Source organism: Oncorhynchus clarkii, chromosome 9 (genome assembly GCF_045791955.1).
Source record: "Oncorhynchus clarkii lewisi isolate Uvic-CL-2024 chromosome 9, UVic_Ocla_1.0, whole genome shotgun sequence".
In the NCBI taxonomy this organism is placed as follows: Eukaryota; Metazoa; Chordata; class Actinopteri; order Salmoniformes; family Salmonidae; genus Oncorhynchus; species Oncorhynchus clarkii.
The window spans coordinates 60439249-60463399 of NC_092155.1; the positions used below are offsets into that span (position 1 = coordinate 60439249).

At 43.4% G+C, this 24151-nt stretch overlaps 1 protein-coding gene across 6 annotated transcripts in view; it reads right to left on the reverse strand.

Annotated features, from left to right (window-relative positions):
- LOC139416656 (rap1 GTPase-activating protein 1-like) overlaps positions 1–24151 on the reverse strand; it is an 84927-nt gene that overhangs the window by 42820 nt on the left and 17956 nt on the right. For all 6 annotated transcript variants that reach the window (XM_071165592.1, XM_071165588.1, XM_071165594.1 and 3 more), the window contains exon 2: positions 16113–16148. In XM_071165592.1, coding sequence (XP_071021693.1) covers positions 16113–16148 — 36 coding nt within the window. The remainder of the gene's footprint in view (positions 1–16112; positions 16149–24151) is intronic.

Here is a 24151-nt window from a genome sequence, read left to right on the forward strand (position 1 = left end):
ACAGCATGTCTAAGGCACGTTCACGCAGATGAGCAGGGACCCTGGGCATCTTTCTTTTGGTGTTTTTCAGAGTCAGTAGAAAGGCCTCTTTAGTGTCCTAAGTTTTCATAACTGTGACCTTACTTGCCTACCTGTAAGCTGTTAGTGTCTTAACGACCGTTCCACAGGTGCATGTTTATTCATTGTTTATGGATCATTGAACAAGCATGGGAAACAGTGTTTAAACCCTTTATAAGTTGTGAAATTATGATTTTTACGAATTATCTTTGAAAGACAGGGTCCTGAAAAAGGGACGTTTCTTTTTTTGCTGAGCATCAGACACGCTCAGTACATACCAGTCAAAAGTTTGGACACACCTACTCATTCAAGGGTTTTTCTTACTACACTGTAGAATAATAGTGAAGACATCAAAACTATGAAATAACACATATGGAATTATGTCGTAACCAAAAAAGGGTTAAACAAATCCAAAATATATTTTAGATTTCAGAATCTTCAAAGTAGTCACCCTTTGAAGGAGTTCCCACATATGCTGAGCACTGCTTTTCGTTCACTCTGCGGTCCAACTCATCCCAAACCATCTCAATTGGGTTGAGGTTGGGTGATTGTGGAGGCCAGATCATCTGATGCAGCACTCCATCACTCTCCTTGGTCAAATAGCCCTTACATAGCCTGGAGATGTGTTGGGTCATTGTCCTGTTGAAAAACAAATGATAGTCCCACTAAGTGCAACCAGATGGGTCTTTTACTTTTACTTCACTACATTAATGTAAAAAGAATGTACTTTTACTGCATACTGACAGCCAAAAGTACTCGTTACATTTTGAATGATCCAATTCACGCACTTATCAAGAGAACATCCCTGGTCATCCCTACTCCCTTTGATCCAGAGGACTCACTAAACACAAATGCTTTATTTGTAAATTATGTCTGAGTGTTGGAGTTTTCCTCTGGCTGCCCATAAAAAGAAAAATACATGAAAAAAAGAAAATGGTGCTGTCTGATTTTGCTTAATATAAATAATTTGAATTTTACGTTTACTTTTGATACTTCAGAATATTTTAGCAATTACATTTACTTTTGATACTTAAGTATACTTGGGTGACTTTCACTTTTACTTGAGTCAATTTCTTGTTAAGGTATATTTACCTTTACTAAAGTATGACAATTGGGTACTTTTTCTACCACTTTGATTGTGAAAATGAATTTTATTGTAATTCTGGCTTCTCAAACCAACACATACATTTTTATTATTACTGAGACTTGGTTAAAAAGTCTGTGCCAGACTTGTCTTCCTTCATGACTTTCTTCCAGCAGTAGCAGCCAGCCATTCTGGGCTTCAGGCAAAGTAGCACTGCACTGGCAGGCTCCCCACAGCCAGATTGAGTCATCCTCTGGAATATGTACACAGTTGACTGAACACCAACAACAAGATACCTGATCCTGAACCCCACTTCATTGATTGGGGAAGTATAGATGAGTATTGACAGACTGTATGTAAATATGTGCCACACTGCAGGTTTGTCAATTTATGAGCTGTGGGAGAGAGATGAAGGAACCACTATGTTAACTTCTGGCTTTTCGTGTCTCATTTGCTGGTGTGTCAGAGAGAGGCAGGAGAAGTGTATTGCGTGGATAGATGGATCTGTGAGATCTGTCTCTGGGTGGCTGGCTGCGTGTGACCATCCGTTGAACCCAGAGCAGCCTGCCCGGTCTGGCCCGGGGTTTACAACCCCATCACAGACACATCACACACGGGATCTGAGGCATGGAAAACATGCCAACAAATCAGACCTCAGTATTACAGAACTGACGGGCTGCTCAACGCTCAATCTCTCTCAGCTGCTCTTTTCTCATTGAGAGCTTACATGTGATGAGAAATATCCGTAACAGCAGATACTGTATTTCTCACAGGAAAAACTGGATACATTTTACCACTTCAAGCTTTGATAAAACTGAAGGAATGAGCAGGTCAGCTGCTCTCTACATCTTCCAGTATGATCAATGTGATCTATCACAGTTGTAAGATTAACTACTACAGTGTTCATATTGCTCTGCCTAGGATAACAGATGGTCTATTCATGTTGATTAGGGGTTTGAGTGGTGTGATAGCCTGTCCTCCCTCCCTCTGTCACTACATCCCCCCCATCCCTCCCTCAGCCCTGATGACCCTGCTGTGAAGGGGCCAGGGAGGTGAGGAGAGGAGGAGAGAACAGATGGGACATCATGTACAGTATGTATGAATGTTGTGTATTAAAGGTCAATGAGAGAAGGAGGGATTGAACATCCCAGCCCAGGCAAGGCAAGCCCTCCAGCATCACCTCAGGAGAAACCAACAAAGAAACCAACAAATGGCCGGCCCACACTACACTATTTGGTCCAGCATCACTGTAGATTATCTCTAATTCCTTATTCCCTCCCCGGTTCAACAAGCATTTCAATCAAACACCAACAACCCCCCAAAAAACACTGATATTTAAAGATAAGGAGGAAGTCTGCTACATACATTGTAAATGTATGTAGCAGATGTTCTGCATGTCCTCCATGGTCCCCATGTTCCCCCATTCCTCTAATACATTAGCATCATGACAATGAGGAGCTCAGATGTTTTCAGTCAGCCTCTGGCTTAATCTGTTCTAAATAGGTCACATGACAACATCACCTGCTGCCCTGCTCTGCTTTGGTCCGGTCTGCTCTGCTCTGGTCTGGCTGCCACCAGTCACTCCTGTACTACCCTGTCCTTCCTTTTCCTCTAACAGCCACAGACAGGAGTAGTCCATGTGTGTTGTGGACTGAGATCCACCTGCTCCCTTCAGGGGCCCTTGAAATCTTCACCCCCACCCCAGCCCCCAGGCGGTGTGATAGAGCTGTCCGGAATGGGTACAATTTCAGAGGGATGGGAGCTGAGGTGATGCATCACTGTCTCCTCTCTGTGTGTGTGTGTGTGTGTGTGTGTGTGTGTGTGTGTGTGTGTGTGTGTGTGTGTGTGTGTGTGTGTGTGTGTGTGTGTGTGTGTGTGTGTGTGTGTGTGTGTGTGTGTGTGTGTGTGTGTGCGTATGTGTGTGTGTTTCCAAAGATGATGCGCACGCACATTTACGAGTTTCTTTTATCGTAAACATTTCAATTCAAGTACTCAATAGTAATAGTAATTACTATTGCAATAGCAATAGTAATCGTCTCTCCGTGTGTTTTTTCTGCACGGAGCCAGACATCATGGGTCACAGGCATCACACACGCTAGCATGCTATGTCCTATCCCATCCGCTCAGAGCAATATGACACACAGGTCACCTCTAGGCAGATATGATGAATTGCATATCCTACTAAAAGTGCATCATTCTCAACATTCTCCTCTGGCAGCATAGTGCGTTTTAAGACCATAATCTCCCCTTCCAAATGAAAACTACTTCTAGCCTTAAGAGACAGCAGATCTTGCTAATATTGGACCGCAGTCAAAAGGCAGATTAGTCTGATAGAGAGTTATTCTTAATTTGTTCCTCAACAAAAGCCATTTGGCCTGTCATTTAACGATAAGGAAACAGTTCTCTTCGTTGTTCCTTATCAAGAGTTAAAGTGTTTGGCTGCGAGGGCAAACATAGCACAGTCTGGGAAAGCTTGAAGCATGACTCTTGTTCTTTCAAATATATACAAATGCGGCCACTTGTAAGTCATGAAACAATGACAATCTGTTGGCAGACAAAATACAAACTATTGCTCTTTCAAAATGTTAGCTCTTTCAAAACGTTAGCTCTTTCAAAACGTTAGCTCTTTCAAAACGTTAGCTCTTTCGATATGTTGAATGACTAAGTAAAGTGTTCCATTTGTGAGCAAAGTGTTGTGTGAGACCAGCATCCTACATGCACCTTATTTACCTTTGCCTCCTGCTGACAGTTGCCTGTATCATTAGTATGCATTAAAAAGAGCAGGTGATTCTCAATAAACCTCTCTTGCAGCTTTAGATTCCCAATCCCCAATGTCTTCACTGCAGCTGCCTCCCTCCCTCCTTGCCTGCCCAGATATTCCTGGAAAATAACACCCTAGGGAAATCATCATGATGCCTTTTAAACAATAGTGGGAAACAAAAACAATCACTTGTATCTCTCTGTTGTGATGTATTATTCTGCTAGGAAACTTGGATCCTCCCTCGTTATCACTGAGTGCTGTCTGTCAGTCTGTCAATCAGATAACAATAACAAAATAGGAAGAGAAAATCCCTACTTTGGAATACTTTTTAGCCAGTAGTTCTGAAAGTAGCACCCACGAGACAAAGTGATCCCAGTAAATTGTGCACTACTTCACATATGGGCAGATGTAACCGATGTGAAATGGCTAGCTAGTTTGCGGGGTACGCGCTAATAGCGTTTCAATCAGTTACTTCACTCGCTCTGAGACCTTGAAGTAGTTGTTTCCCTTGCTCTGCAAGGGCCGTGGCTTTTGTGGTGCGATGGGTAACGATGCTTCGAGGGTGGCTGTTGTTGATGTGTGCAGAGGGTCCCTGGTTCGAGCCCAGGTAGGGGCGAGGAGAGGGACGGAAGCTAAATTGTTACACAGATATGTACATCATGTCATTGTTCTCTCTCTTGCGCTCTCTGCTGTGTCCACTGAGCTGTTGGGCCCGCCCTGCAATGTATGGCAGTAATTCTGCTTATAGATTATGCATGTATGAACTACACACTGACACAACCAGCCCAAAATGGGAGGTTTAAAAAATATTTTCTTAGTCGCCAAAGTACTGGAGCATGTCTTTAAACCTCCTCTAAACAGGAAGTAGAGTGTAAAATGTACTGGAATCATCTAACCTCAGCTCAGTGACTGGCCTCTGTTGGCTTAAAACACAAATTCTCCTGTATTTAGCCTTCCCACAAAGGACATCCTATTGTATGCTGTTTAACAATCCACACACATCACAGATGGTTCATCCTTAAAGGACCTTCATGTGGAAGGCCAACTTATCTAACTTCGTTGTTCAAGTATAAAAAAACATGAGATACCAGACCTGCTCACAGGGTTGGTTAACTCTTGAAGTTCCTTGGGTCTCCACCGAATTAGGTAAATCCGCCTTCAGTTTTAAATCTCCTCATTTTTGGAACCAACTGCAAAATACACTGCAGTTGGACGTTCTGATGCAGCTTGGGCAATTACACACATTGATTGGGGAACTATTTGCTGAGGAATGTGTCTGTTTCTCTTGATTACTTGTTGTACTGATTTGTCTATGAATTGTATGTGCAGGGCTCCCTTGTGAAAGAGACCCAGGTCTCAATGGTGACTCACTGTTTAAATAAAGGTAAAAATATCATATAGGAAATGTGTACATGTTCAAAGATGTTAACACACAGGATAATAATATTAAAGGGGCAATCTGCAGTTGTTACATACATTTTTTAAAACTTATAAATTAATGATATGCACCCATTGATTCTTGAAGAATATAACTTAGAAATGCTTCATGAGCTTAGTCCAATTGTCGTACCCCGTCATAACCCCAAATATACATTTGTTTTACTCCAAATAAAGGACATTTAAACAAACACTATATAGCCTCACAATTCAATACGTGGTTAAAACTATAATTTCTCCAGACCCATCCCGTAGCTTTATACCGAAACAGAGGCAGGGATACCTTTGTTATTGTTTCAACTGTTGATTGCCGCTTTAAGCGGAAAATAAAACTAAACTGCCCAAAAGGCTACCAAATGACTTCTTCTAATGTGACAAATTCAAACTCGATATCAAATGAGAAAAGAACAAAGTTTTCTGTCAAGATTACCACACCTGGTGTCTTGACCTCTGAATGTTTGTTTAAGAAAATCCAACTGACATTTATTTACTCTTGAGGTGCTTAACTGTTGCACCCTCTATAACCACTGGGATTATTATTTGACCCTGCTGGTCATCTATGAACTTTTGAACATATTGAAGAACAATCTGGCCTTAATGACCATGTACTCTTATAATCTCCACCGGCACTGCCAGAAGAGGACTGGCAACCCCTCAGAGCCTGGTTCCTCTCTAGGTTTCTTTCTAGGTCCTTGCCTTTCTAGGGAGTTTTTCCAAGCCACCGTGCTTCTACATCTGCATTGCTTGCTCTTTGGGGTTTTAGGCTGGGTTTCTGTATGAGCACTTTGTGACATCTTTGATTGACTGTATTTGGACTGGTGTGTCTGTGAGAAGTTAGAACCAGGGGGTTAGCTTGTTTCTCTCTTGCTATATTTAGTCAGACAGGACAGACAGCAGGCTGAAGGAGACACAGATAGAAGGTCTTGGCTGATTGGGTATGACAGTGTTCTACCCCCCCCTGTCCCCCTCTCTCCGCCAGCCAGACAACTCAGCTAGCTACATGCACAGAGGAGTGTCCACATGCAAGCTGACATCTTAATTTGAACCAGTTTGCCACAACAGGAGAATGTGAATTATTATGTGGATTATAATTCATGGCAATATTTGTAGTGGTTAATACATTGTGGTGAATAATACAAGAGAAAAGGCCAAACTTGAAAAAGTGGAAGCCTTTTTAAACCTCAAATACACAAAACATTTTAAAAGTCTTGCACTGCAGGAAAGTTCTCCTGCAAGAGGGTGACCAAATTAAATACATCTGTAAGCCTGGGTTACATACTCAGTGACTGCTGGGCCTCTTCCCTGGTCCTGGAGAGTACACAAATAGAGGAGCGTGCACAATGACATCTCTAACCTCAGTTTACCCTAAACAGAGGGAGGGTTCAGCAGTGGGTGTTCACAGAACATAATGACAAAATCAATTTCCTGAATGCAAATCTTTTAGACTTTCAAGCTAGAGGCTGAATCCATTGGGTAGGGTACACTTGGCCACTGGAGGGCATACAACCACAGGCAAAGTCACAGCATACACCACCCATATAACACCCTTTTTCTAAACCACCGTGCCTGAAGTGTAATATGGTGAAATATGCCTCAACAAATTAGCCGTTTCTGCTCATTTAGACATACATTGAAACAGATCATTTGACAACGGGCATGACATTCCTCCCCTATCTTCCTCCCTTCATCCTCCACCCTTCATCCTCCATCTTCCTCCCTTCATCCTTCATCTTCCTCCCTTCATCCTCCAGTTTCCTCCCTTCATTCTCCATCTTCCTCCCTTCATCCTCCATCTTCCTCCCTTCATCCTCCATCTTCCTTCCCTATCTTCCACCCTTCATCTTCCTTCCTTCATCCTATATCTTCCTCCTTTCATCCTCCACCTTCCTCCCTTCATCCTCCATCTTCCTCCATCTTCCTTCCCTATCTTCCACCCTTCATCTTCCTCCCTTCATCCTCCACCTTCCTCCCTTCTTCCTCCCTTCATCCTCCATCTTCCTCCCTTCATCCTCCATCATCTTCCTCCTTTCATCCTCCACCTTCCTCCCTTCATCCTCCATCTTCCTCCATCTTCCTTCCCTATCTTCCACCCTTCATCTTCCTCCCTTCATCCTCCACCTTCCTCCCTTCTTCCTCCCTTCATCCTCCATCTTCCTCCCTTCATCCTCCATCATCCTCCTCCCTTCATCCTCCAGTTTCCTCCATCTTCCTCCCTTCATCCTCCATCTTCCTCCCTTCATCCTCCATCTTCCTCCATCTTCCTCCCTTCATCCTCCATCTTCCTCGCTTCATCCTCCAGTTTCCTCCCTTCATCCTCCATCTTCCTCCCTTCATCCTCCCTTCAGCCTCTATCTTCCTCCATTTCCATTCCTCCATTTCCATTCCTCCTTTATCTTCCTCCCTATCTTCATCCCTTCATCCTCTATCTTCCTCCCTTCATCCTCTATCTTTCTCCTTTCATCCTCTATCTTCCTCCCTTCATCCTCTATCTTTCTCCCTTCATCCTCTGTCTTCCATCTTTCTCCCCTGTCAGCTTACCAACCAACATGGGATTCCAACCAATTACTGCAATCCCTTTCAGAGGCTTTTAGAGAGACGGCCACAGGTTAAATGGGGGTCCAGCTGTTTCTGTGACACAAGTGCTCACTCTAAGACCTTGTCTGACAACAAGTAAAAATGTGGATGACCATGATAAAATCTTGTGAGTTATTCACATGTGTTTCCCAGAGGATTATTCAAATCCGGCAGTAGCAGCAGGAATTATAAAGGGAGATGAAAGCATGTACAGTAGATCGTTCACAGACTGGCTCTGTCCTGGCTCTGTCCTTTGCAGTACATGACATGACATTGAGCAAACACAGAGGGCTGAATCCTGGTTCCACAGTAAATGCTAATGAGCCCATACAGCATGAGGGGAGCTAATCACTCTCAAACTGTCTTTACTGCACAGCTAAACAGGCACTAACCTAAATAACTCAAAGGGAAGACCAATAGGGAGAAACAGACTGGTCACAGAGGAGATTGCAAATCAACAAAAGTGCCATTTATCCCCAAAAATCTGTTGTAGGAAGTAAGCCATCTGCCTGAGAAATAAAAACTGGCACCATTATGAAGAAGTAGAGAAAATCACGCTAGCATTTTAGCAGCATCTGCTTCTAATCAAATTCCAATTTGCTGATATGGTTTGCCAATGGGCCAATCAAAGGTCTGAACACAAGGTTATCTGCACTTGGTAAATTCTAATCTGGCGTCTTCAGGCTTATCCCAAGAGAAGTGGGTCAACAAATACCCTTATCAATATGTGATTATGCACAGAAAATGCCCTTGCTATTTCCACATGCAAAAACAATGGAAGAATTCCTTTCTATCGCACAAACGAAAGGTAAACTCACCAGAATCTTTTTGGCCTTCCAATTCGGAAAGGTGAGCAAGGCATGTTGGTGTCTTGTGCTTTTATTGTCCTTGTTTAGAGGGTAATAGAGAAGCACTAGGCTTCTCTATAATACCTTGTACTGTGTGATGTTTCCTGCAACAAGACCTCTATGTGGGCCTACAAAACAAACAGAACTTTCTGGAAGCCCTCTGTCCAAGCCTGAAATGTAAATGCAGCCAGACGATCCCCTTGGCTTTGTTAGCAATTAGGTTTTTTTTCCACATTGGAGAGACGTTGAGAAAGGACTTTGAGGATAGCTGATACCATGTACAGCCTGTGTCATTCAACTTTCAACTATGCTCCGCCCAGTTGGCCATGCTTTTTTGTTCCAAGCGTTGATCCGGTTTACCAAGGAATACTTCAGCCCAGAGAAAGAGGTTGCGCAGACCAACGCAAGGCTCCTATTGACCACCAAATTACATTCAGCTAATAAGTATTACAACAGAAACTTAAAATAACACTGTATTCCCGAATTGTCTGACTCCATCCTTGCATTACGTGCTCTGCAGTGTCAGGAAGTACCGGTCCCACTCCCCTCTCCTCCTGTGTTCCAGGTAGTGTTGAGTAATGCAGGCCTGGCTCAACCAGGCAGAGAATGGAGGGTCCTGAGGGCGTACTCTCACAGGGACAAGGCAGAGAGGCACTATCCCGGTGCGGTCACCTAGAGAGAGAGGGTTGGAGGTCGGGCTGACATCCAGGACATCCAGTGCTACCTTTCAACCTTCAGGACAGCCAGGGAGAGGTGTGCTCTATCTGCTCCTGTCTGTGTGTCTGCAGTGCTGGTGCCAGGTCCACTCCGCATCACAACAGAGCCTCAGCCTCACCTTGCCTGCGCATCAGCACCACCCTATGCTGCCAACACTGCAGAACAGTTAGGCAGTGCCTGCCTGCAGTTACTGTGGCAACGGGACCTGGGAGGGGGACTGCAGGCAGGGAGAGCGATTGGACGGGACAGTGTCCCATGCTCGTCGTCTCTCTCAGTGGCTCATTTATCTTGCTTACCCTGTTGCCTCTTAAGTGATACTGTTCAAGTTCGTATCATATTACTAGTGTCTCACTAATGTCTCACAAACTGAATGCCCTGTAGAGAGCCAAAAGCCTTACTTTTCATTCACCTGTATGTACACTACAAGACCAAAAGTATGTGGACACCTGCTCGTCGAACATCTCATTCCAAAATCATGGGCATTAATTAGGAGTTGGTCCCCCATTTGCTGTTATAACAGCCTCCTGTCTACTGGGAAGGTTTTCCACTAGATGTTGGAATATTTCTGCAGAGACTTGCTTCCATTTAGCACAAGAGCATAAGTGAGATTGGGCGATTAGGCCTGGCTCGCAGTCGGTATTTCAATTCATCCCAAAGATGTTTGATGGGGTTGAGGTCAGGGCTCTGTGCAGGCCAGTCAAGTTCTTCCACACCGATCTCGACAAACCATTTCTTTATGGACCACGCTTTATGCAAGGGAGCATTGTCATGCTGAAACAGGAAAGGGCCTTCCCTAAACTGTTGCCACAAAGTTGGAAGCACAGAATCATCTAGAATGTATATATGATGTATAGTTAATATTTCCCTTCATTGGAACTAAGGGGCCTAGCTCGAACCATGAAAAACAGCCCCAGACCATTATTCCTCCTCCACCAAACTTTACAGTTGGCACTATATATTGGGGCAGGTAGCGTTCTCCAAGGACATCCACCAAACCCAGATAAATCCATCGGACTCCCAGATGATGATGCGTGATTCATCACTCCAGAGAACGCGTTTCCACTGCTCGAGAGTCCAATGGCGGCGAGCTTTATACCACTCCAGCTGACGCTTGGCATTGCGCATGATGATATTAGGCTTGTGTGCGGCTGCTTGGCTATGGAAACTCATTTCATGAAGCTTCCGACGAACAGTTATTGTGCTGATGTTGCTTCCAGAGGCAGTTTGGAACTCGGTAGTGAGTGTTGCAACTGAGGACAGGCGATTTTTACGCGCTATGCGCTTCAGCACTCGGCGGTCCCATTCTGTGAGTTTGTGTGGCCTACCACTCCACGGCTGAGCCGTTGTTGCTCCTAGATGATTCCACTTCATAATAACAGCACTTACAGTTAACCGGGGCAGCTCTAGCAGAGCAGAAATTTGACGAACTGACTTGATGGTGCCATGTTGAAGTTACTGAGCGCTTCAGAAAGGCCATTTTACTGCTAATGCTTGTCTATGATGATTACATGTCTGTGTGCTCCATTTTATATACCTGTCAGTAGTGGGTGTGGCTAAAATAGCCTAATCCACTAATTGGAAGGGGTGTCCATATACTTTTGTATATATAGTGTATCTCTCAAAATACTGCAATTTATGGACAATGTGGTCCTCTGTAGCTCAGTTGGCAGAGCATGACACTTGCAATGCCAGGATAGTGGGTTTGATTCCTGGGACGACACAAATGTATACATGTATGCCTGTAAGTCGCTTTGAAGAAAAGCGTCTGCTAAATGGCAAACAGTGTACTCGGAAAGTATTCAGACCCCTTGACTTTTTCCACATTTTGTTACATTACAGCCTTATTCTAAAATTGATTAAATTGTCGTCGTCCCCCCCATCATCAATCTACACACAATACCCTATAACGACAAAACAAAAACAGGTTTTTAGAAATGTTGGCAAATGTAAAAAAAATATATATATAAAAAATGAAATTGACATTTACATAAGTATTCAGACCCTTGACTCATTACTTTGTTGAAGCACCTTTGGCAGCGATTATAGCCTTCAGTCTTCTTGGGTAACATGCTAAAAGCTTGGCACTTTCTCCCATTCTTCAAATCAAATCAAATGTTATTAGCCACATGCGCCGAATACAACAGTGCAGACCTTACAGTGAAATGCTTACTTACAAGCCCCCAACCAACAATACAGGTTTAAAAAAATACGGATAAAAATAAGAAATAATAGTAACAAGTAATTAAAGAGCAGCAATAAAATAACAATAGCGAGACTATATACAGGGGGTTACCGATACAGAGTCAATGTGCGGGGGCACCGTTTAGCTGAGGTAATATGTAAACTCAGCAAAAAAAGAAACGTCCTCTCACTGTCAACTGCGTTTATTTTCAGCAAACTTAATGTGTAAATATTTGTATGAGCATAACAAGATTCAACAACAGACATAAACTGAACAAGTTCCACAGACATGTGACTAACAGAAATGTTATAATGTGTCCCTGAACAAAGGGGAGGTCAAAATCAAAAGTAACAGTCAGTATCTGGTGTGGCCACCAGCTGCATTAAATACTCCAGTGCATCTCCTCATGGACTACATCATATTTGCCAGTTCTTGCTGTGAGATGTTACCCCACTCTTCCACCAAGGCATCTGCAAGTTCCCAGACATTTCTGGGAGGAATGGCCCTAGCCCTCATCCTCTGATCCATCAGGTCCCAGACGTGCTCAATGGGATTGAGATCCGGGTTCTTCGCTGGCCATGGCAGAACACTGACATTCCTGTCTTGCAGGAAATCATGCACAGAACGAGCAGTATGGCTGGTGGCATTGTCATCCTGGAGGGTCATGTCAGGATGAGCCTGCAGGAAGGGTAGCACATGAGGGAGGAGGATGTCTTCCCTGTAACGCACAGCGTTGAGATTGCCTGCAATGACAACAAGCTCAGTCCGATGATGCTGTGACACACCGCCCCAGACCATGACGGACCCTCCACCTCCAAATCAATCCCGCTCCAGAATATAGGCCTCGGTGTAAAGGTGTAACGCTCATTCCTTCGCCGATAAACGCGAACCCGACCATCACTCCTGGTGAAACAAAACCTTGACTCGTCAGTGAAGAGCACTTTTTGCTAGTCCTGTCTGGTCCAGCATCGGTGGGTTTGTGCCCAAAGCAGACAGTGTTGGCGGTGATGTCTGGTGAGGACCTGCCTTTACAACAGGCCTACAAGCCCTCAGTCCAGCCTCTCTCAGCCTACTGCGGACAGTCTGAGCACTGATGAAGGGATTGTGCGTTCCTGGTGTAACTTGGGCAGTTGTTGTTGCCATCATGCACCTGTCCCGCAGGTGTGATGTTCGGACGTACCGATCCTGTGCAGGTCAGCTGTCCGTCCTGTCTCCCTGTAGCGCTGTCTTAGGCGTCTCACAGTACGGACATTGCAATTTATTTCCCTGGCCGCATCTGCAGTCCTCATGCCTTCTTGCAGCATGCCTAGGGCACATTCACACAGATGAGCAAGGCCCCTGGGCATCTTTCTTTTAGTGTTTTTCAGAGTCAGTAGAAAGGCCTCTTTAGTGTCCTAAGTTTTCATAATTGTGACCTTAATTGCCTACTGTCTGTAAGCTGTTAGTATCTTAACGACCGTTCCACAGGTGCATGTTCATTTATTGTTCATGGTTCATTGATCATGCATGGGAAACAGTGTTTAAACCCTTTACAATGAAGATCTGTGAAGTTACTTGGATTTTTACGAATTGTCTTTGAAAGACAGGGTCCTGAAAAAGGGATGTTTCTTTTTTTGCTGAGTTTACATGTAGGTGGAGATATTAAAGTGACTATGCATAGATGATAACAACAGAGAGTAGCAACGGTGTTAAATAGAGGGGGGGGGGCAATGCAAATAGTCTGGGTATCCACTTTATTAGGTGTTCAGGAGTCTTATGGCTTGGGAATAGAAGCTGTTTAGAAGCCTCTTGGACCTAGACTTGGCACTCCGGTATCGCATGCCATGCGGTAGCAGAGAGAACAGTCTAAGACTAGGGTGGCTGAAGTCTTAGACAATTTTTAGGATCTTCCTCTGACACTGCCTGGTATGGAGGTCCTTGATGTCAGGAAGCTTGGCCCGGTTCGCACTACCCTCTGTAGTGCCTTGCGGTTGGAGGCCGAGCAGTTGCCATACCAGGCAGTGATGCAACCAGTGCAACCATGCTCTCGATGGTGCAGCTGTAGAACCTTTTGAGGTTCTCATGACCCATGCCAAATCTTTTCAGTCTCCTGAGGGGGAATAGGTTTTGTTGTGCCCTCTTCATGACTATCTTGGATCTTGGTGATGTAGACACCCAGGAACTTGAAGCTCTCAACCTGCTCTTCTGAAGCCCCGTTGATGAGAATGGGGGTGTACTCGGTCCTCTTTTTCATGTAGTCCACAATCATCTCCTTCTTCTCTGCAGATCCTCTCAAGCTCTGTCAGATTGGATGGGGAGCATTGCTGCGCTTCCGTCTGGCCAAACTTCTTCCATTTAAGAATAACGGAGGCCACTGTGTTCTTGGGGACCTTCAATGCTGCAGAAATGTTTTGGTACCCGTACCCAGATCTGTGCCTTGACACAATCTTGTCTCGGAGCTCTACGGACAATTCCTTTGACCTCATGGCTTGGTTTTTGCTCTGACATGCACTGTCAACTGTGGGACCATATAAACAGTGGCTTGCAAAAGTCTTCACCCCCCTTGGCATTTTTCCTATTTTTTTGCCTTACAACCTGGAATTAAAATGGATTTTGGGGGGTTTGTATCATTTGATTTACACAACATGTCTACTATTTTGAAGATGCAAAATATTTTTTATAAGACAAAAAAAAAACAGAACATTTAAGTGTGCATAACTATTTAACCCCCCAAAGTCAATACTTTGCAGAGCCACCTTTTGCAGCAATTACAGCTGCAAGTCTCTTTGGGTATGTCTCTATAAGCTTGGCACATCTAGCTATTGGGATTTTTGCCCATTCTTCAAGGCAAAACTGCTCCAGCTCCTTCAAGTTGGATGGGTTCCGCTGGTGTACAGCAATCTTTAAGTCATAACACAGATTCTCAATTGGATTGAGGTCTGGGCTTTGACTAGGCCATTCCAAGACATTTAAATGTTTCCCCTTAAAACACTCAAGTGTTGCTTTAGCAGTATGCTTAGGGTCATTGTCCTACTGGAAGGTGAACCTCTGTCAAAGTTTTAAATCTCTGACAGACTGAAACAGGTTTCCCTCAATACTTTCTCTGTATTTAGTGCCATCCATCATTCCTTCAATTCTGACCAGTTTCCCAGTCCCTGCCGATGGAAAAACATCCCCACACAGCATGATGCTGGTGTTCTCAGGGTGTTGAGAGGTGTTGGGTTTGCGCCAGATATAGTATTTACCTTGATGGCCAAAGAGTACCTTCTTCCATATGTTTGGAGAGTCTCCCACATGCCTTTTGGCGAAAACCAAACATGTTTGCTTATTTTTTTCTTTAAGCAATGGCTATTTCTGGCCATTCTTCCATAAAGCCCAGCTCTGTGGAGTGTACGGCTTAAAGTGGTCCTATAGATATATACTCCAATCTCCGCTGTGGAGCTTTGCAGCTCCTTCAAGGTTACCTTTGGTCTCTTTATTGCCTCTCTGATTAATGCCTTCCTTGCCTGGTCTGTGAGTTTTGGTGGGCGGCCCTCTCTTGGCAGGTTTGTTGTGGTGCCATATTCTTTCCCTTTTTTAAATAATGGATATAATGGTGCTCCATGGGATGTTCAAAGATTCTGATATTTTTTTATCACCCAACCCTGATCTGTACTTCTCCACAACTTTGTCCCTGACCTGTTTGGAGAGCTCCTTGGTCTTCATGGTGCTGCTTGCTTGGTGGTGCCCCTTGCTTAAAGGTGTTTCAGACTCTGGGGCCTTTCAGAACAGGTGTATATATACTGAGGTAATGTGACAGATCATGTGAAACTTAGATTGCACACAGGTGGACTTTATTTAACTAATTATGTGATTTCTGAAGGTAATTTGTTGCACCAGCTCTTATTTAGGGGCTTCACTTTCTGTTTTTTAATTATTATAAATTTTTAAAATTTCACTACACCAATTTGGACTATTTTGCGTATGTCCATTACATGAAATCCAAATAAAAATCAATTTAAATTACAGGTTGTAATGCAACCAAATAGGTAAAACACAGAGGGGGATGAATACTTTTGCAAGGCACTGTAGACAGGTGTGAGCCTTTCCAAATCATGTCCAATCAATTGAATTTACTACAGGTGGACTCCAATGAAGTTGTAGAAACATCTCCAGGATGATCAATGAAAACAGGATGGATCTGAGCCTCATAGCTCATGAATTTCGAGTCTAATAGCAAATGGTGTGAATGGTTATATAAATACGGTATTTCTGTATTTTTTTTAAACCTGTTTTAATTTTGTCATTATGGGGTATTGTGTGTAGATTGATGAGGAATACAATGAATTTTATCAATTTTAGAATAAAGCTGTAACGTAACAAAATGTGGAATAAGGGAAGGGGTCTGAATACTTTCTGAATGCACTGTACATTCGATTAGAACGTATTGTAGCTGATTCTACATGACACAGAATCAGAAAATGAGCAACTCACCATATGCTTCTGGCCCTGGAGAAGGTCTTGTCCACTCTGAAAAGAACGAAACAGAGGTGAGAGTTTGTCTGGCTGCTGTCCCTTATTATCCATTCACTGTTGTTCTGTGGAATTGCTGGATTTGGCCAAATTACACTACAAAAACAATAGATTTGTGTTTAAGGTATTGTGCTCATTAAAAAGCCAGCTTCATACAGCTATTCTAAAAATGATCTGGCTCGAAGGACCAGTACTAGAACAGCTTTCTAAAGGAGCTGGCCTTTTTAACAATACTTCTCACAATCCCGCCGTCTCAATCTACTATAATCAACCATTGTAATACAGGGGGTAACCCATGAGACGGGAGCACTGTCAACAACATGAATATTTAATGTTTGTTTGTTTTCTAACAAAGAGAGACAGTGTAGTACACACAGAAATAGAATGAATAGAATGGACTTGGAAGTTCTAACCCTGGTAATTTGAAATGTAAACTAATGGGTACTCTCACAATGGCTGCCTGGTATTGTGATGTAATCATTTCCATGGTAATGTAGAATGTTAATTCAAATGATGCCAACTGACGAGGCTCATGCAATGGAATATATTTTTTGTAATGTCAGTTGAGTTGGCTCAATACATCACAGCACAGATTGAAGGGTACACTTCCTGCTTTAACTTCTTATATAGGTTAAGACAACGTCATCACAAATCTGGGACCAGCGCACCTTTGGTAGCTACCAGTGCCATTGCTAGCTACCATAGCTGGTCCGAATGTTGCAAAGAGTTATGGGAAATTTTAGAATCCCGTTGTCTTAACCTTTGTCATCTTCAACCTAGGCATGGGTGCACTCAAAATGGCTAACATGTCCACCCATTATGCCATCATAGACTTGAATGGAGACACCCTTTCTATTCATTCTATTTCTATGGCAGTTCGTAAACACTATAGTACAGAAAATGGGTTGGGGAGTAGCAGTTACTCTAAATAACTCAGGCCACCTGCTAAAGTGGCACTTGTATGGATCGGTGCCAGTCCTGCATTTCTTGACCACAAACTCAACTTGATCCATATTGATTGCGTAGCGCACCTGTCTTTCGGACAAGGTACAGTATGTATGTATGTAAGCAAGGATTTTATTTTATTTAACCTTTATTTAACTAGGTAAGTCAGTTAAGAACAACATCTTATGTACAATGATGGCCTACCAAAAGGACTCTCCTGTGGGGACTTGGGCTGGGATTAAAAATGTACACTGCTCAAAAAAATAAAGGGAACACTAAAATAACACATCCTAGATCTGAATGAATGAAATATTCTTATTAAATACTTTTTTATTTACATAGTTGAATGTGCTGACAACAAAATCACACAAAAATGATCAATGGAAATCAAATTTATCAACCCATGGAGGTCTGGATTTGGAGTCACACTCAAAATTAAAGTGGGAAACCACACTACAGGCTGATCCAACTTTGATGTAATGTCCTTAAAACAAGTCAAAATGAGGCTAAGTAGTGTGTGTGGTCTCCACGTGCCTGTAAGACCTCCCTACAGCGCCTGGGCATGCTCCTGATGAGGTGGCGGATGGTCTCCTGAGGGATCTCCTCCCAGACCTGGACTAAAGCATCCGCCAACTCCTGGACAGTCTGGTGCAACGTGGCGTTGGTGGATGGAGCGAGACATGATGTCCCAGATATGCTCAATTGGATTCAGGTCTGGGGAACGGGCGGGCCAGTCCATAGCATCAATGTCTTCCTCTTGCAGGAACTGCTGACACACTCCAGCCACATGAGGTCTAGCATTGTCTTGCATCAGGAGGAACCCAGGGCCAACCGCACCAGCATATGGTCTCACAAGGGGTCTGAGGATCTCATCTCGGTACCTGCAGTCAGGCTACCTCTGGCGAGCACATGGAGGGCTGTGCGGCCCTCCCAAAGAAATTCCACCCCACACCATGACTGACCCACCGCCAAACCGGTCATGCTGGGGGATGTTGCAGGCAGCAGAACGTTCTCCACGGCGTCTCCAGACTCTGTCACGTCTGTCACGTCTGTCACATGTGCTCAGTGTGAACCTGCTTTCATCTGTGAAGAGCACAGGGCGCCAGTGGCGAATTTGCCAATCTTGGTGTTCTCTGACAAATGCCAAACGTCCTGCACGGTGTTGGGCTGTAAGCACAACCCCCACCTGTGGACGTCGGGCCCTCATACCACCCTCATGGAGTCTGTTTCTGACCGTTTGAGCAGACATATGCACATGTGTGGCTGGAGATCATTTTGCAGGGCTCTGGCAGTGCTCCTCCTGCTCCTCCTTGCACAAAGGCGGAGGTAGCGGTCCTGCTGCTGGGTTGTTGCCCTCCTACGGCCTCTTCCACATCTCTCTCTTCTTTTTAAGTGGGAGAACTTGCACAATTGGTGGCTGACTAAATACTTTTTTGCCCCACTGTATGTGGGGAAAAACACAACACAACACTACATAAAGAGAGACCTAAGACAACAACATTGCATGGCAGCAACACATGACAACACATTATGGAAGCAGCACAACATGGTAGCAGCACAAAACATGGTACAAACATTATTGGGCACAAACAACAGCACAAAGGGCAAGAAGATAGAGACAACAATACATCATGCGAAGCAGCCATAACTGTCAGCAAGAGTGTCCATGATTGAGTATTTGAATGAAGAGATGGAGATAAAAAGATCAGGACTTCCTAAAGACTTCCTATGCTTCAGGTAACTTTTTGAGACCAGAGGGGTTCAAATGGCTCTATTCTTATGATCAAATGATCCACCGTGGATGTGAATGAAATAAACTGCCAGCCTGCCATTCTCAGTTTATGCCAGTAGATGGTACTATGTGACATGTTACACAAACCCATTTCTGACATGAAATATGTGTGGGAAGTCTTTCTTTTGAACTCCTACAGTATGCTCTCTAAGACCAGTGAAGAGGCCCAGCGGTCAGTATAACTAAGGGGTTGATGACCTTTAATGATTGTTGGGAACTAGGGAGTGGGATGTTTAGCATGTCTAAAAAACCTTGTCTCCTCTCCTGTACATCTGATCTCACATTAAAGTTTACCCGCTGCTAGGCTGACAGTACATGATCAGATGTCCGAGGCTCTAGTCAAACGTAGTGCACTATGTAGGGAATAGGGTGCTATTTGGGACACACTCTAGCTCAACACCCAGTTCACCAGAGGCCCTGAAACCCCCTGACCACAGATAGGCCTCTGACAGGGTCCACCCCAGTCTCCTAGTGGAGCTGCAAGAATCCAGGCCTCTTACTCATCTTTCCAGGGACCCGTCTATTTCTCACCAGGATTGGTCTACATTTTCTATGGAATCACAACCCAACTTACATCCCAGGAACCCCCTTGCTGTTACTGGAAATAGAGCTGGTGTGAAAACAACTGATGGGTGACCTCTCTCTGCATCACAAGATAGGCATATTTGTAATTTGAGTTAGAATAGCTTGTTATACAAACAGCAATCAAGCAAAAACAAACAAGTTTTTGTTTACAGCAGTACTTTTTCACTGATATTTTGTTAATTTTTAAGGAAAGCCCCATGAATGTTCCTTTACAGAACCAAGAAAACTCTTAAAGCAACTTCCTCTTTCTCAGAAAATAGAGCCTCACTGAGGGGAAACAATGATTCAGAGGGGTAATGACTATTAATTGTACTTTCACAAATCACTGTCCTCCTCGTTCTTAAAGGACTATTGTCATGTTGTTACAATAGTCCTGAGGGTGCTGTATGCCTGACACACATACTGTAGATAAAAACATTGTTCAGTATAGAAAATACGTACAATTCCTTCATCAGAATAAATTATATTACATTTCTTGGGAGGAGTCTGCATTAACTTAATCTGGATCTTATTGTAGGAAGGGTAGTGCAGGCTTCCCTAGCATCACAAGCATAATATTTTCTAATCTTCACATTGTGGGTCTCACCCATTCTCAGGTTGCCTGGAATTCCCATAAAATGAAATTGGCTAGATTCTTGGACAGTGGCTCCAACCTAAAATACCAGCTGGGAATATGTTCTATCCTGTTCTGTTCTCGACTATGAAAAGGGTTGGTAAACATAATAATGTGATATGACACCCACATTGAGACCGAACACGGGTTGTATGCTAGTGCAAAAAGAAGCTTTGTATCACTTCAAAACAAGATTGTGGCATCACTGTGAACATTAAGCTACAGTACACACTAAGCTACAGTACACACTAAGCTACAGTTCACAGTAAGCTACAGTACACACTAAGCTACAGTACACACTAAGCTACAGTTCACAGTAAGCTACAGTACACACTAAGCTACAGTACACACTAAGCTACAGTTCACACTAAGCTACAGTACACACTAAGCTACAGTACACACTAAGCTACAGTTCACGCTAAGCTACAGTACACAGCAAGCCACAGTACACAGTAAGCTACAGTACACACTAAGCTACAGTACACACTAAGCTACAGTACACACTAAGCTACAGTTCACAGTAAGCTACAGTTCACACTAAGCTACAGTTCACACTAAGCTACAGTTCACACTAAGCTACAGTACACACTAAGCTACAGTTCACACTAAGCTACAGTACACACTAAGCTACAGTACACACTAAGCTACAGTACACAATAAGCTACAGTTCACACTAAGCTACAGTACACACTAAGCTACAGTTCACACAAAGCTACAGTTCACACTAAGCTACAGTTCACACTAAGCTACAGTACACACTAAGCTACACTAAGCTGCAGTACACACTAAGCTGCAGTACACATTAAGCTACAGTACACACTAAGCTACAGTTCACACTAAGCTACAGTGCACACTAAGCTACAGTTCACACTAAGCTACAGTACACACTAAGCTACAGTTCACACTAAGCTACAGTACACACTAAGCTACAGTTCACAGTAAGCTACAGTACACACTAAGCTACAGTTCACACTAAGCTACAGTACACACTAAGCTACAGTTCACAGTAAGCTACAGTACACACTAAGCTACAGTACACACTAAGCTACAGTTCACACTAAGCTACAGTACACACTAAGCTACATTTCACAGTAAGCTACAGTTCACACTAAGCTACAGTACACACTAAGCTACAGTTCACAGTAAGCTACAGTACACACTAAGCTACAGTTCACAGTAAGCTACGGTACACACTAAGCTACAGTACACACTAAGCTACAGTACACACTAAGCTACAGTACACACTAAGCTACAATACACACTAAGCTACAGTACACACAAATCTACAGTACACACTAAGCTACAGTTCACACTAAGCTACAGTACACACTAAGCTACACTAAGCTGCAGTACACACTAAGCTACACTAAGCTACAGTACACACTAAGCTGCAGTACACACTAAGCTACAGTACACACTAAGCTACAGTACACACTAAGCTACAGTACACACTAAGCTACAGTACACACAAAGCTACAGTACACACTAAGCTACAGTACACACTACGCGTACATTTACATATTTGTTTGGCAATGTTGACATACTTGTCAACTATCATTGTACATACTGAAGAAGACATGTTTTCAGATAAAAGGTTCAACTGGATCAGGACAAGAACATGATAGGGGCAGGACATACAGAGTTTAAAAATCTGCTCATCCTCATTCTTGTCATTGAATTGTGGGGTGTGTGAAGGGGGTGTGAATGTTTGTGTACATAGTGTATGTACAGTCCAGTATGGGTGTTTGTTTTTCATGCTGTAGGAGGTGTAGCCTTCTGTACTTGACAGGATAACTGAATCAAACCCTAGTTTGATTGACTGGGTGAGGGTTAAGTCAATACAAAAGGAATAAGAAGTAATAATGGAGGAGAAACTAAGCATTTGTGAAGGCAAAAAGTCCTATAATAGTCTAATGTCAGACACATTGCATAAGACTAGTCATTATGTTGCTAATGATAATATCCAAAAGTTAAAATGTTTCCACAACAATTAAACCTGACCTTTATCTGACTCAGTATCAGTGCAATCAGCACAAAGTGGAATCCCAGTAGCAGGCTGACACTTAATGGTGATGCATAGCCTTCACAGACAAACTGACACCTTTACCAGCAGGACAAAAGTATTTTCTGTTGGTCTCATGCATTATAATATGGGTCAGTCATATTTTCACATTCTCAGCCTAGCACTCTTTGCCTGGCCAGGGCCAAACTATAACCACATTGTCCCCAAACAATAGAAGGAATGGCTTTAGTTAGGTCTAGGTTGATAAGTAAAAAGTTATGGATGAGTAGAGCTAGGCCCCACAGATAAATAAATGTGGACTGCAGATCTGCAACAGCTAAGAGGGTGAAATATAAACCTGACAGGGAGATCAATGAGGCAGCGCACAATTGGCCCAGCATCGTCCGAATTAGGGGAGGGTTTGACCAGCCTTGTCCCATCGTGCTCGAGCGACTCCTTGTGGCGGGCCGGGCGCCTGCAAGCTGAATTTGGTGGCCAGTTGGACGGTGTTTCCTCCGACATATTGGTTAAGTGAGCAGTGTGTCAAGAAGCAGTGTAGCTTGGCAGGGTCATGTTTCTGAGGACACATGTCTCTTGACCTTCGCCTCCCTGAGCCAATAAGGGAGTTGCAGCGATAGGACAAGACTGTAACTACCAATTGGGGAGAAAAAGGAGTAAAAGTAAAAACTTACAATAAGTTACGAATTTGCAAATGATGTAATATGTTACGAATTTGCAAAACGTATGATATGTTACGAATTCTATCTAGGTGGCTAACATTATCTAGCTCGCTAGGGGTTAGGGTTAAGTTTAGGAGTTAGGTTAAGGAGTTAGGGTTATGATTAGGGGAAGGGTTAGCTAAAAGGGTTACGGTCAGGGTTAGGGGAAGGGTTAGCTAACATGGTAAGTAGTTGCACAGTAGCTAAAAAGTAGTAAGTAATTGAAAAGTTGTATAATTTGCTAAACTGCTTAAGTTGTCCATGATTAGAAACTCGCAACCTTTGGGTTGCTAGACGTTCACATTATATGCCCACCCATCCACGCAAACCAACCCTACTTTCGTTTTTGCCTTAAGTAACCATTTGCCTTATGTAACCATACAAAGCGTAACATACTAAACCGAGCGTCTCGGATTTACATACAGAATAATATGAAATGCTCTGAGCCCAGATTGAACATGGCTTCCACCGCGACATGGGATCTCACTTCAGGCAACTGGGTAAGGCCGTGTCTACACTTGACATTTAAATGCAACTTCTGCTATCAGAATACAAAGATTGCATTGAAAAGACAGGTCTAGATGCACAAAAGTCACATTGCAGTCTGATTGTGTTCAGATCTGACTGCCCACCTTCTGACACATTGGGTGCGTATTTCTCCTGTCTGGATGCAATCAGGCTACCAAAAGCGCATACAATGGGCGACTTCATCAGCACTATGCCCACAAGTCTGTGTTATGGGAGAGAGGCACCTTTTCATTATAAAGTTGGGGGAAATACGTTCCTAGCGTGTGAGGAACGTGTTTGCTGGGCTCAAAAATGCTGTTGAGAAAACACATTTTTGGGGGGTCTACAGTTATGCTAACCTGTTTGCAATCCCTTTAGCTTTGCTTGCTAGCTTGTTGGCTATCTACAGAACTGCCATCAAGTCAATCAAAAACACATATTTAGCAGATGTTATAGCGGGTGTAGCGAAATGATTGTGTTCATAGCTCCAACAGTGCAGTTGTATCTAACAATTCACAACAATATACATCTCTAAAAGTAAAATAATGGAATTATGAAATATACAAATATTAGGACGAGCAATGTCGGAGTGGCATTGACTAAATACAGTATGTAAACATTATTAAAGTGACTAGTGATTCATTATTAAAGTGGCCAGTAATTCCATGTCTATGTAGATAGGGCAGCAGCCTCTATGGTGCAGGATTGAGTAACCGGGTGGTAACCGGCTAGTGATGGCTATTTAACAGTCTGATGGTCTTGAGATAGAAGCTGTTTTTTAGTCTTTCAGTCCCCGCTTTGTTGCACCTGTACTGTCCTCGCCTTCTGGATGATAGC